This window comes from Temnothorax longispinosus, unplaced genomic scaffold (assembly GCF_030848805.1).
Source record: "Temnothorax longispinosus isolate EJ_2023e unplaced genomic scaffold, Tlon_JGU_v1 HiC_scaffold_22, whole genome shotgun sequence".
Taxonomy (NCBI): Eukaryota; Metazoa; Arthropoda; class Insecta; order Hymenoptera; family Formicidae; genus Temnothorax; species Temnothorax longispinosus.
This window is the reverse complement of record NW_027270036.1, coordinates 124,900-139,924: the sequence shown is the minus strand read 5'-3', so window position 1 is coordinate 139,924 and position 15,025 is coordinate 124,900. Positions and strand designations below refer to the sequence as shown.

The window sequence follows — 15,025 nt, the reverse complement described above, 5'->3', positions numbered from 1 at the left end:
ATGTTTCAAAATTGCTGAAAACCAAAAAATGTATTAAATTTAATATTCATCAAACTATACTAATAATATTGTACTCATGAATATAGTAAATTGTACCTATGACGCCTGTTCTTCTTCCATCGGCGGCTGTATTTGTTTGAACTGGATCGTCCTCATTTGGTTCTTCCTCTTCAGTTATGTTCTCCAGACTTCTGTTTTCGTCAGCTTCTGAACTTGCTGTGAAAAATCAAATTAAAATGTAAAGAAGAATCAAAGAAGTTGTAATTGATATATAAAGAGGGTGTACACACAAACTGACTTACAATCAGATGAACCTCTATCCGTATCCATATGCGGCTCATATGTCCCGTCGGACATATCTTTTTCTTGATCATCATGACAATCAAAATCATCTTCGCGTGAGACTGGAATCTTGTCATTATTTGCTGTAAAAAAGGAGAAGTATAAAATATCTCTGTATGCTTATGACAATGCTAAAATAAAAAACATCACTAACCATTCTCTTCGACTGTTTTAGAACAACTTGGTTTTGATGTACCATTTTTGTTAGGAGTACTCGTGGCACAACCTTTTAATCCAATATTCCCTGCAAATAACATTATATGAAAAGGTATTTTCTTTATTAATCTTATTAAAAATATTTATTACCACAGATTCGTGCATATTGTGGTAATAAATTAATGCCTTAAGACATTAATGCCTTAAGACATAAATTTGCGTCAAATTTAAATATTTTTGGCGGGTACGCCGTATGTATCTATAGATATTTGTGCATCATGATTGTTAGCAAGAAATCCAAAATTACTTTATAAATTTACTTATTGTATAAGCTATTTCTTTTTGTTTACATTTTCACACAACTTTTCACACATATCAAACGTTTAATGATGCCAAATTATCAAACAATCCTGAATCATGATACACAAATATCTAGATACAGTACCTCGAAATATTCAAATTTGATGCTGCTTATGGTAAAACATTAATGTACATTGAGTGTGTTACAGAAAATGATGCAAAGATCCGTATTACTTGTCTGTAATCTCACTCTCTATGTAAAAAACACACCTGTTCCAGTTTTGCTCTTTTCCGCGGTACTATTAATCCTTGAGACAAACTCTGTCATAGACACTTCTTCAAAGGTTCATCTAGAAATTACAAACCATTGATGCGAAAATCTCAGATACAAAACCTGTTTGAAACGCACAAGCTCGCGCAGGAGCCTGAGCTCAAGATTTATAGAATAGGGAACGACACTTTTCTTGTTGTTACGTCGGTAAAGAGATTGTGTATTTCCAGGGCAGTTATGTTATAATCTATGAATATATTGTAATAAATATTGTACAGAGAACACATAGCATCAATACAAAATAAGATAATGTTGAATTATAAATGCATAATCCTTTCTCATTTGTCACTACAAGAAGTTAATCTCTCATCATAAATGATTGTAAGAACTATGATTGTAAGATTTCCGTTATTTGTATTTCGAACAGAGAAACAGTCCAGTGATTTTATTACTTAAGTCGGTTTGAAGAAAGGATCAGACAAGTTAAACATTGTGTTCAAAACACATTACATAAATATAGCAAAGTATACCAAGCATGAATAAGTTGAAGTACGTTATCGACTAGTGATTCGTCGTAAATAATCGATGCACCCCGTGCGCTAAGCATCGTTCCCGGCAAACGACCGCCGGATGCCGCCCGACCGACGACCAGTCGGGCGAAGACCAGGGCGCGGTGCGCCCACATTTTAAACGCCTTTCAAAACGCACCGTGTGCGCGGGCCAAGCGCGGCACCGGTGCCTCCCGACGAGCGACGACGGGAGCCGAGCCGCCCCGAAGACGAGCGCGGCGCCGCGCCTCCCACCACAGCGCGACGATCGGCGCTCCTAGCAAACGCCGCGCCGGGCGGGTATATAAACCGCCGTTCCGAGAAAAAGAGACACTTCGTCTAGAAATCCGCTTCCAAGACGAAACCTATTCCCGACTCCTAGGGAACACGCCAAACGAGGTCCGGTGCTCCGAGCCTCGACTGAGGGCTCTCAGGTGTTCTCGCACTCCTTCAACTTAACCCCGAAGGCACGGTTACGCGGGGTCGAGCGCGCTCGGCCTCGCAACGAGGGCTCTCGCTGCCGCCGCCCCGGGGCTCCGGAAATCCTCCTACGCTACGCGTTCCCGCACGTCATCGCGATACCGCGACATCCGCGAGCCTCCAGGCATTATACCGCGCTACATGTAATACGTCTAGGTAATATACCGAGCCCGTGTAATACGTCTATGCAACGATACCGCGTTCGTTGCTAAATACCGCGCCGTTATCAAGTGCAAGGGCACTACCTGTAAAGATACCGCGTCCGCCTGTATGTAATACGTCTATGTAACGATACCGCGTTCGTTAAATACCGCGCCGTTATCAAGTGCAAGGGCACTACCCATAAATATACCGCGTCCGCCTGTATGTAATACGTCTATGTAATATGCCGAGCCCGTAACGATACCGCGTTCGTTAAATACTATACCGCGTCCGCCTGTATGTAATACGTCTATGTAATATACCGAGCCCGTAAACGATACCGCGGCCGCCTATGCACCCAAGTGCATCCGCACTACCTCGTCGTTGTATATATCGCGTTCTGTCCGTCCCTGCGCACATACCGCGCTAACATCCCGCTCGGGTATACCGAGTCCGCCGAATAGCGTGCTACCACGTCCGTTAGCGAGTGCATCTGCACTGCCCCTGTCGTTGTATATATCGCGTCATTTCGTGTATATAATTAAACTGTGAATAAACTACTGCATGTCTCACTAAATTGATTATTGTTTCTGGGCCTGTCACCGGACTCCTGATCCCGCACACCAGTCCGCGTTCGATAAAGTCAGGCCGCTACAAATCGTTAGATGTATATATATATCGTGTGGGATTCTGTAAATGCAATATAATGCACTTTCTTTCTATTCATTGATACTGTAACTTTTGCAATCAATCCAGTTATATTATTTCAAGGGAGTAGTAGATTATTTCGATACATGAATAGCGAACGTGATTAAATGATAATTAACCTTTTGCAGGTAATCCGTTGTTTCGTAAACGTTGATAGCTGGCAAATAGCCACAGGTTGAATCGCACTATGTTGTTAAGATAATACAGACCATACGTAAATATCCGAACCGCGTGTGCATCGATAATGCAAGATAATACTGACTATGCGTGAATATCCGAATAGCGTGTATATCGATAATGCAAGTTCATACAGACTATATGTAAATATCCGAGTAACGAGTGCATCGATAAGGCAAGATGATTCTATTCGAAGATTGCCACCATTTCAAATGACTTTAAGTTCAACCGAGTGTAGATAGATACTTAATTCAATAAGATTTATTTAGCTACGTATCCTTTATGCGAGTATACAATCCGTTATCACGTGTTTTATGCGAGAGGACGATATCCATCGCGCCGTGTCTTATGCGAGGACGATATCCTTCGATCCGTGCCAAATGCGAGGACGATATCCTTCGCTCCGTGCCAAATGCGAGGACGATATCCAACGCTCCGTGCCTAATTCGAGGACGATATCCAACGCGTTTTATGATGACCTTGCGTTCATTATAATCCGACCGATAATTGCCGATTATCCCGCTTGTGATCTTTACGTTACACGAGTTCGATATTTTACCCGATTGCGTCCGCCGGTGATAATTGTAATGATGGTCATCGACCAAACCGTAAGTTACCTGGTTGCATCCGCCGTTGATAATTGTAATGATGGTCAACGACCAAAACCGTAAGAACCTTTTCCGATAGATAGGATGGCCGCTTCGTTCCTTTATAACGATGCCACGTCGCAATGTCCAAGATGGCCGCTTCGTTCCGTTTCAACGAGGCCACGTCGCAATGGCTATGTTCATCCGTCCTTCCGTCGTGTCGAGCGAGGTTGTTTCAATCGCCTCTGAGCAGGGTTGCAATGCTTCCTCTTGTATTAAGGAGACGTCCCGGTGATCTGTCTCAGACTCAATAGTCTGGCGGATTTCAGTCGCGTAGCAATTATACGAAGCCGATGTAAGGAACGTAACTGTACGCCTCGCTAGCCGGAAGACGATTGCTTGTTCGGCGGGCTTCACGCCCGTCCCGACACACTCACGCTTGCGCAGTATCGTCGGTCCGTGCCTCTTTCCGGCGCTGGAGCGCAACGTGATCGTCGCAGCGCTCGCGAAACACATAACGTTAAAGATAACTAGGGAACTGTAATACCGATGCCATCTGTGAGCATTCTACCGAATTGCCACTTACATCCACAATGTTCGTACACACAATCTCTTCACGATTCTTATTGCCCGTTTCTAACACGCTGACCCCGTGATATGTCCGCTCGTTTTCGGATATTGTGAACGACTGACTCGTCTATTCGGTCGCGTCACGATCGAGGCTTTTTTCGCCCCCCACTCCTTGTTTACGCTTCGCGCTCTGGAATTCCGCGCGTGCCATCCGTCGCACATGTGTCGCACATGTGTCGCGCTCCGAATTCTTGTACGTACTTTCTAACAAAACCACATATGTCACATAGATTGCAGTATTACAATGCAAAAATAAAATTAAATACCAGATTGGCCGTGTTGATCATTCAGAGCAATATTTTCTTTTCCACGTTTATTCTCAACAATTTGACCCGGCTTGTTTGATATTCGTCTTTCTGTGGAGGTCCCTTTTCGGGTTGTTTTATTTACATCAACATCTGAAGATCTTTTGGAAGACACTTCAATATTTCGGGTGTCTTATTTACATCATCTGAAGATCTTTTGGAAGACACTTTAACATTTCGGGTTGTCTTATTTACATCAACATCTGAAGATCTTTTGGAAGACACTTCAACATTTCCGGTTGTCTTATTTACATTAACATCTGAAAATTAAAAAAAAACCTAAGAAATATGAAAATAAGTTTATCCTATGAGAGCGCTCAGACAATGTTTAGTAATCAGTTAATGTGTTAAAGTCCATTAGGATGGATATATTAAAAAAGTTACTTATAAGTAGAAAAAAAAGGTTTAAAACAGATTTAGTACTACAACATTTGGATCAGATTTGGACGTACGTGAAAATAAAGTAATAGATTATTTAAAGCATAAAAAACTTATTTGTTTTACAAATAAGTATTACAAACAGTACTACAACAAATTTTTCACAAATAAGTTTTTACAAATAACAATTGATTTTTATAGATAAATTTCATTACCCGGCAAAGAACCAAAGGTGGGGAACTGAGGCGGTTGGATTTTGCGCTTCTTGACATTACTACCATTTTCACCCTTCTTGCTTTTCTTCCTTGGTACTTGTTCAATTCTTCATCTGTATCACTTGAATTTTCATCTGACACATTTTCAATCTGTTTTTTTTGCGTTTTGCCCTGCTTGCTTTGTCATCCGCAGACTCAATATCCGTATGCATTGTTGCTCGATCTAATCTTGCTCGAGCTTCTGAGTATGTTGCTATATGAAAGCACGATAGAATAGTAAATAAGACAGTTTAAAAACACTAAGCATTCAAAATGACTCACCAAACCAATAACGTATCGTTGAAAGATATGATGTAAATTGAGGGTTGGGCTCCATGCAATCTTGAATTGCAATCGCTTGTTTTTGGGAGTAGATACGTAGGATAGACACATTTTGATCCATCATCACTGATCCAATTCCAGGCAACAACACTTACTTCAACAAATGATTCGCCGTTTATGGTATTAATAAGATCGGCAATAGCATATTTTTCTCTGAAATTACATGTATACAATGTAATATAATGCCTCATCAGGTTAAAGAAAAATATACATACAAAGTTATAGCAGCAACGTTCAAGAAAAACAAAGATTTAAAAATAAATATTAAAATCAGTACTAATCCAGTTCACATTACACACACACACACACACAACAAAATTCAGAAAATAGGAAAGAACATTTTTATAATGCAGGAATAAATTATATACATATACTAGCTGACCCGGCGAACTTCGTACCGCCTAACAGTCAATGAATGTAGTGATACTTTTAGCTTAAACTTAATTTATGATTTTAATTAACGTAATAAAATGAATACAAAAAATTTATTAAGTTCAATAGTTCATTAGGATAATATATATAAAGAAAAAAAAATTCAATAAAAGTACAAAAATCAAGTATTTCAATGGCGTGTCGGCAAGACATTGCTTTGATGAAGCTATGTTTTTGCTGCATGGGTTACACTTAGGTTGATTCTCTTCAGTGAAGCACCTTGTGATATACGACATTTTTCGTTTTGTTATCAGGCGCAAGAACAAATAAAGCGGATGGTTTGCCGACACGTGAACATGCCACGTACAATTGACCATGAGAAAAACATGCATTTTCTAAATTCAGACCACAAACACTGAAGGATTGGCCTTGTGATTTGTTAATCGTCATGGTGAATGCAAGACGAATCGGAAATTGAATTCGTTTAAACTCAAAGGGCATATCGGTTGGGATCATCGGAATCCTCGGAATAAGAACTTCCTCACCTTTGAATTTCCCTTTGAGTATCGTCGCGTGAATCACATTGATCATCAGTTTCTTATCACCAAACGCGTTCCATTGCATAGTTTTGGTTGGTTTAGATTTCGAAGCATGATGACTACCGAGCCACCTTTAGTTGTAAATTGTGCGGTGGTAAGTCAGGCACATCCAAGGAGTTTAAAAATTCAGTTGGATAGTTGGTGGCTTCGTCTTCGTTTGTTACACAGTCAATAGATTTGAATGAATGCAGAGTACCAACGATTTGATTCTGAATTACAAAGTTTAAGTCATCCACATTTTTATTCTTAGCCTCTAAAATTGCTCGCTCACTCAACCATTCGTTATTTTTGTGGTTAGCAATGATGTTCGGGAATACTTGTTGATGAGAGCTCGTCTTTCGATGAGACAAAATTGCAAAAATTCGGAGGAAATGAAATCAATCCGCTCGATTCGTCGACAGGAACACGGCCATTACCGATAGTCAGCAATTGTTTGGAGAAATCTTGAGCAGATGAATCATTCAGCAATGCAACTCTTATGTTTGCTGCCAGCTGAAATTTCTTCACATAGCGCCACAGATTTGATGATTTGAGGCAAGCGTTTATTTCATTGACAGCAGTCGATCTTGGAATGACTGGCAGTGTTTGGCGGAAATCGCCAGACAGTAAAATCATTGCGCCTCCAAAACATCTCGAGTCATTGCGCAGATCTTTCAATGTTCGGTCAAGTGCTTCCAATGCGCGTTTGTGCGCCATTGTGCATTCGTCCCAGATGATGATTTTAGACGCTACTAAAACTTTGGCCATTGCGGAGTGTTTCGCAATGTTACATGTCGGTTGTTCAATAGTTTGAAGGTTTAACGGCAATTTTAACGCTGAATGAGCCGAACGGCATCCTTCTAACAATGTGGCCGCTATTCCAGAAGAAGCAACTGCTACCGCAATGTCGGATCTTGCACGAACAGTGGCCAAAATCAATGACATGAGGAATGTCTTCCCAGTTCCACCGGGGGCATCCAGGAAAAATAAGCCACCATTTCCATCATCAATTGCCTTCATTTCCTTCTGTTGGGGGTTCAACAGGGGTACATTCGTTTGAACTGATTGGTCTAATTCATGTCGATCATATTCACGTTCACGCTCCAATTCTCGATTAAATGCGTCATTCATTCCACGATCTGGCGCTGGCATTCCTAACCTGACTAACAAACTGCCGCACATGAGGTAACACATGTCTTCGATCAAGAGCAAAGCCTGGTTATGCATCTCCTCATTCGCCTCAAGATCTGGATTTCTTGAACTGACACGAATTCGATGTAAAATGTCTTCTGACATGTTATCCTTGTATTTGTTCCACAGGTCACGTGGATTCGATGGGAAGCATGTCGAAATGATGATAGCAAATAATGTGCGTATCTGACTTGGAGATGCAGAAATAATTGCTTCAGCGATTGTCGTGTCCCAATGAGTATCGTTTTCAAGCAAATTGAGCTCTTGACATGCAGCACGAAATGTTGGGCACACTATACCATTAACAGTTCGTAGTGATTCAAATGATGTTGGCCCACGAACATTCACCAGCAACAACCGCAAATAGAAGCATTCCTCATTCTTCGGATGAACTGTGTAAATACGACCAAGAGCATCAGTAGAACGCACATCCGGATGACCAGAAACCGCATCGCCTTGCTTCCGACGTTGAAATTTTTCGATGAAGCGTTCCAAGTGTAATAACGTGGCATCTCCGAGTAAAGCAACGTTCGTGCAAACGGATCGCTTTGACAAATCGCAAAGAAACTGGTCAATGTTGTCGCTGGAGGTGTTTCAGCACGTTGAGCAACATTCGACGCGGTGAAATATACTCGTTGACCATTCTCCAGATGCACCGCCAAATGTACAACAGTGGGATGACGTTCGTGAATAGGGAATGAGAATATACGCCAAATCGCCTCATTGCAGTTCACATATCGACCAACTTAATAACGCGTAATTTCATCGTTGGTATTGGAGGTTTGGATGCCAAAAACCGCCATATCGCTGCCTTTCGTGACATATTTGCAGATGTATTTGATCGACTTCACCGAATTGCAATACTCAACGTTGCAATGTATCTTGAATGTTTTGGAAAGAAGTAGCGAATATGGAACAATCCAACTGTTGTCGACCACGAAATCGTTTCCTTTCACTTTCGTTGTGATAGTTCGACCGTTATCATCGGGTGATCGACGCCGATACAGTGGATAACCATCGTTGCCAGTGATGGTCTCCGCCGTCAATTTTCGTGGATAACGTTTGGAACACTTGCCGTCGACCATGCACGGTGATTGGGGGTTGATGGCGCCACACGGTCCATGAATCATATTCGTAATTACAACATCATGTAGGTCTGGATCGGTTTCGGGATCAGGAATCTCGGCACATATGATATCATCTATTTGGTCTGGTCGAATTCTTTCGACTAACCAAATAAGAATGTGTGCATGCGGCAAGCCTCGTTTTTGCCATTCGATTGAATACATCCAGCATCGAGTATCTCCAAAGACGCGTTGCTTAACAATGTAGTTCATCAGCGACCTGATTTTTTGCTTGAAGACACGTGCGGTGATGTCGTGCCGATCACTTGATGTTTGTCCGGGAAGCAGCATTTGAACAATTTCTATCCATTTCGGATTACACGTAAAGGTAATGAATAGATCTGGCCGACCGTAATGACGAACATATGTCATTGCATCTTGCGCATATTCATGCATATGACGCGGGCTACCTGTGTACGTCGCCGGTAGAATAGTCAATCGACCAACATTAGCTGCATCTCCTTCGGTGCTAATTGCATCGCGTAAATGGATATACTCCTCCGAACGCAGTTTGGCTTGATTCAACCGAATGAAAGTTAGGCGCTCCGTTTTGATTTTGACGTACATGTCGACGCAATATTGCTGAAGCAATCGACGAAATCGCAGCAAATAGTTGTCAGCATTTTGACGAATCATCAAACGATATGCGTAATAATTCATCGAGCTAACATTCTTGGTAGTTTCCTCACCTGAAATAAAAACAGTAAAAATTAGTATCTTAGAAGTAAAACTTACGTCCGTATATTCCATGAAGGGGTGAACAAAACCGTGTGATCACTAAATCCCCGAAGGTCACTTTTAGCGTATTTAAAAAGGGTTAAGATAAATGATTTAAGATTGGTTGCCAGCCCTTTGCCCAATATTCTCCAAACAAACAGCCCCTAATCCCCCTTAGTCGACTCTTACGACTTCCTGGGAAATTAGTAGTGGTTCTATTTTTTTTCGAAAACCAAAACTAAACCGAGCAAAATTTATGTCATGTTGAAATGAAAACTATGATATTAATACTCACCATTCAATGGATTTATCATCTTGATATTGAAGTGATATCCATCGTCTCCTTGCCAAAACATCAGCGGGTATTGCAACGTGTCATATGAACGGTGTGTTTCATATATTTGTTGCAGTTGCCCAGTATCGCGACGTGTAAGCACAATATCGCGTGTTTCCAAGTTTTCACCAACAATCAGGATTGCAACTTCATCTATTGTTGGAGCGTTAAATCTGCGTTCGTGTGTTCCAGCTGGTCGTTTATCCGCTCTGATCACGACTTTGTAGTCATCATTTGGCATGCGCTCCAACGCAGTTTTGAACAGCCTGACCAATGCATGATGTTCATGAAGTAGTTGCTGCAGATCATGAAGAATTACTCTTTTCATTTCTGTGTTGATCTCTTGACGCCGATCAAGTTGTTCCTCCATATTGCCCATGAAGTATATTTGTAAGAATTTATGCTGTGCATCTTCAACAGGTTGCAATGATCCAATTCGATGGTGAATCTGGCCTTGAATCTGTAAAGTCGAAAGCGAAGTCAGTATTACTGATTTATAATCACAAATTTTTTTAAATGTTAGCATGCTTATTTATTTTAGAGACAAATACAGAGACCTAACAAACAACATTTGAGCAAATTTTTTTGTCTTAAATTTTATCTTTTAAAGAAAATGAACATTTACTCTCTTCAACATAAATTACCTTGAATGTCGGATTAAATCCATGTTCTACGATAATGTCTGCCCCAAATGAAGTCATTTGAAAACAGCCATTGTATTTTGAGTGTTCGCTAAAAAATGTCGTGATTCTGGTGTTTCGCCACGAAGCAATGAATGCAATGGCTCAGGTGGCGGAGTCAATAATGGCAATTTCACTTTGCCATTAAGGCAACACAATCCAGGCGTTTCTCCAGCAAACTTCAATGCGCCACAATGCCCACAAACAACGTCCATTGGACCAATGCGAACGAAAGGATGCGAGCTGTAATCAATTGTGCAATCGTATAGAAACGCTGCTCGATTCAAATCAACACTTGAAGCATTTCTTCTTGCGCGTCGAAGATTATCTCGTTGTTGATCTGTGCGATAAGCTCGACGATTTCTCATTGCCAACCGAGCCGTTTCACGGGCTGCCTCTCTTTGCTCTTGTGTTTTAGAAGCACGAAGTCGGGCCATACTAACGCGGCGCTCTTCTCGTGCGATTTCTCGTTCTTCTTCAGTGGATTGATTCGCAATGTTACGAAGCCTAATTGCATTACGGCTTTTTTGGGAAAGATTAGATCTTCTGGGTCGCGGCATTTTTATTAATAACACTCGCACAAAACAAACAAATCGACCGGTAACCTTTCGCGATTTACAGCTTATATACTGACAGGCAGCGGCAATGGAATGTTCCGAAAATTTCTCATACATTCTGTGTTTATATACATCTCTCTATACATCTCATACATCTCTATATTTTGTTTACATTTCGATTCGAGTATTTCTTATGTATTTGGATATCTTTCTAGATTAATTTTTTTTTTTTTTAAGTAAATCTTTCCGATATTTTAATTTTTATTAGTTATTCTGCTATTCGGGGCGGAGACGAATCCAACAAATCAGAGATCATTAAAATCTGTCCAGCCGTTCTTGAGTTATAAATGGTGTAACTAACCCGACTTTGTTTTATATATATAGATATTATATACATCTCATAAGAACATATAAATGCAGAATATATAAATGCAGAACGTATAGATGCAGAGCATATAGATGCAGAACTATAGATCCAGAATATATAGATTATATAGGAACATATAGATGCAGGACATATAGATTATATAGATGCACCACCACACACAATTAGCTTTATTATATACTCAACTTTAAAATGAATGCAGCATCGGGATAGCTATCATATTTGTATTGCAGGGTAGGATCGTATATTTTGTCTTTACAACTTCAATTGGCACAATAGCATTCCGACGATTCCAGGACATTTCTCCAAGATTGTAAATACCAAGCTTACTAGATTCATTCACATGGATAAGTAAAATAATTTTCTTTTATATCACAAATGTCAGCAATAATGACATGTTTCCATTTTGAAGTTTCTGTATAGATTTGGCAGTAGCAATGCTTTCCTCATATAGAAAGTAACTGTCTCGTTTATGGACGGTACTCAAGGTGAATGAAGAGGATGAAAGAATTTTATATTCATTTTTTCCAAGCACTTGTCTTTCTGGTGTAAACTCGCTTGATTTTTGCGAGTATTCATGTAGGTAATCTCTCTCAGCTAACCTTCTTGTAAGTTGTTGCAGAGGATTGCTTGGTGCTCACAGTAATTTTTTTAATTGTCCTAAGTAACTTTCAAAAGGAAATGCACTGTAATCAGTTAGCACACCAAAGTTTTTTCACATCATCGCACAAATGGAGGAGATTATGAACATTATAAACAATGAATTTTTATCAAATACTCCTCTATGTGCACACATTTTAACAAAATTATTTATCAGTTCTTGAGCAAAATTTACGTATGACTCATTTCTACTGAAGCGTGGTGTAGACAAAATAATCATTGCGCATTGCAACATTAAAAATAAATTGTATAGAGTGGGAGATAGAATATCATTGAGAACGACGCAGCCAACGTAGAAAAGGAATAATCTCCATTCTGTTCCTTTCCATTTTCCAAGCTCGTTTAGTCCCATTTTTCTTGGTTTACGAGCAAATTCTGATGGAATATGAGCACGTAAGTTCTTCATTCTCTCAGCAATTTCAGCAATCTCCGTTGCTGTGAGGCGCATTCCTGATTTTGTTCCTTTTAAAATAAATGTCATAAATCTTTTCGTGACGCCTTCTAACACCAAATGAAAAGGATCCAGAACAAATTCTGTTACCATTCTTACAGGTATAATTAAAAGAGGGGATATTACAGTGTGATGCTCAGGATCCGACTGATTCACAAAGTCTTGTGACGTGACATTGTCACGTCCACCGCCCAGGCGATAGCTCGGCCGAGGGGAAGGTCCGGGATGGCGCCTCGACTCGGGTCGAGGAAGGGCTACCCGCGTTAACTAACCTTTTTTGAAGAAACATCCGTAGGGATGACAGGTGGTGCCGGAGCGTGGGATCACGACGAGATGTAACGACGATAGTCGCGACGAGGGAGGGAAGAAACGGGCGCTCGGAGGACGCACGACGGAGTGGTCGGCCGACGGGCGGGCCACCGGGACCTGCCGCTGGAAAAAGCGCCGGGAATGCCTCGCACAGCGTAACACGGCCCCGCCGCAGCATGAACACGGGTGCGCCACCGCGACTGCAGCGCGGGTGACGACCCACAAACTCACCCGGCGGCGCCGCCACGGCCTGGCCAGCCGGGCGGAAAAGCCGCGAGGGGCCCGCGCGCAAACCAGCGCCAAGTCAAACGGGCCGCGGGAAAATGGCGGAAATCGTCTGCAACGTCGCGAACAGGGCGACACACACAACCAATCGGCGGGGCGGAAGAACCGCGAGCTTGAGGGCGCAAGTGCGGGGGTCCGGCGTGGTCCCGCCGAACCGACCGCTCCTAACTGTCGATCTAGCCGCGGACGAGGAGCCACCCTGGAGGAGCGCCCCGACGCCGCCGAGCAGCAGCGAGCAGCCAATTGTAAGATCTCCACTCCGGTGCTGCCTATTCATTGAGGGCTCGATCTCGGTCGCGACACGGTGCCGGAAAGGCGTATATCGAGTAGATTACCGTGTGGATCGGCCTGATCGTACTTAGATACCGGCTCCGCCGTTGTGGATGCCGGGAAGATTATCGCGGCTGTTTGTCGGGATCGCGGGCACGTGGCCGGCCGAGATCGTAGCCAGAAACAGTAAAAGCCCTACTCGAAAGCTTGCGTGTGATCGGCAGTCAATTCGCGTATAGCGTCGTGTGCGTATTGTGAAAAGCGTGGACGGAGGTGTGGCCGCGGGCGGCACGGCCCCTCCTGTTGGCATATTGTGTTTAGTGTTGCGTATTACGGTATATTGTCGCGTGTCGCGTACGGAAGTCCCGTGTGCGTGTCGGGAGGGACCGCGCCTGCGAGCCGGGCTCCTTGTGCGTATCATTGTCGCGTTTATTGTCGCGTTTCGCGTACGGAATTCCCGTGTGCGTGTCGGGAGGACCGCGCGGGCACCTTGGGCCGACCTGGGGGTGCGTTGAGGTGCATCGCGAGCCTCGCGGATATCTTGCGCCGTGTGTGCGGGCAAATATCGCCGTGTTGGCTCGCAGTAGGAATCTCGCGAGCGCGCCACTCGGGCGTGGGCACATTGTGTCGTGCGGGTGAGAATTGTATGTCGAGTGTATGAGAATCGTTTGCGTCGGGCGTGTAGAATCGCCGAGCGTTCGGGATCCGGAGAGGAAGACGTGGGCAGATTGGCGTTATCGCGGGGGGGGCGGTCGCGCTTAGGATTGAAAAGCTTCGCTCGCGAAATGAGCCTTGCGAGCGTAAACACACGCACTTCGCGCGTGCGGTAACTGGCCGATCCAGTACCGCGGTAATACCGGCCATTTGAGCGAGATCCGGCCCTGGTTTCCCGATACGATTTTGTTCGTTTGTGTTTATTGAATGAAATATATCTATTAATTGTTTATCGTCGGGCTTTTATTTCTGTGTTGCTTGCGTCACGCTCCTTCTCCCCTTCATCCCTTTCACGCGGAGCTACGCCCTGAGCTTGTGGCGAGATTAAGGAGGAGAACGTATCGAGACGTGGTGCGCGTCTATAATCGCACCTGGCGCCCAATAAAATGGTATCGCCCAGATCTAAGATACGGGAATTTCGGTAAGAGAAGTGACTTCGTTATCTCCTTGGAGCTATCGTCCGGTGGTCCGCGGATTAATTTGCAGCCGCGCCCCCTCGGCCAGCGAGACACGAGGGAAATGCGGTGGGTGCAGTCTTCATCACTACGTGGTGTGTGCGTCTCAGAGGAATAAACATTGCTATGAAATTCATTATTTTCCAGATTGAGTACATCAGTTCACATGCATTTGATAGCTCCAGACCCACAATCATTTAGAAGATACTGTCCTGTGCAGGAGGCATCGCAAATAAAACATCTGATATAAAATTCATGCCTCACACCAAATGTTAAAACCAGACCATCACTTTTCAATTTTAATACCTCTAAAATAAAGTCTTG

The 15,025-nt window shown here is 42.8% G+C and overlaps 2 protein-coding genes and 1 pseudogene across 2 annotated transcripts; all 3 read right to left on the bottom strand.

Moving 5' to 3' along the window:
• Positions 1 to 6,884: 6,884 nt before the first annotated feature.
• On the bottom strand, positions 6,885 to 7,865 carry LOC139823928 (ATP-dependent DNA helicase pif1-like). The gene has a single exon (XM_071796400.1). It carries the CDS (start codon positions 7,863 to 7,865, stop codon positions 6,885 to 6,887), a length of 981 nt encoding a protein of 326 aa, XP_071652501.1.
• Positions 7,866 to 8,506: 641 nt separating this feature from the next.
• LOC139823927 (uncharacterized) lies at positions 8,507 to 11,132 on the bottom strand. Its single transcript, XM_071796399.1, has 4 exons — positions 10,991 to 11,132; positions 10,580 to 10,617; positions 9,897 to 10,395; positions 8,507 to 9,573 (listed from the first exon to the last, which is right to left on the bottom strand). The coding sequence occupies exons 1-4, from the start codon at positions 11,130 to 11,132 to the stop codon at positions 8,507 to 8,509; spliced, it is 1,746 nt and encodes a 581-aa protein (XP_071652500.1).
• A 313-nt stretch (positions 11,133 to 11,445) lies between these two features.
• The window catches only part of LOC139823926 (uncharacterized), a 53,879-nt pseudogene continuing 50,299 nt past the window's right edge, over positions 11,446 to 15,025 (bottom strand).

Excerpts from the sequence above, each read along its gene's own strand:
- LOC139823927 (XM_071796399.1), bottom strand. The coding sequence starts at position 11,132 with ATGCAATTAGGCTTCGTAACATTGCGAATCAATCCACTGAAGAAGAAC. Across the intron at positions 10,618-10,990 it reads GCAGCCCGTGAAACGGCTCG|ACATTATCGTAGAACATGGA; the intron begins GTTGGCAATGAG and ends CATTTGGGGCAG. Across the intron at positions 10,396-10,579 it reads GATTTAATCCGACATTCAAG|ATTCAAGGCCAGATTCACCA; the intron begins GTAATTTATGTT and ends TCGACTTTACAG.
- LOC139823928 (XM_071796400.1), bottom strand. The coding sequence starts at position 7,865 with ATGTCAGAAGACATTTTACATCGAATTCGTGTCAGTTCAAGAAATCCA.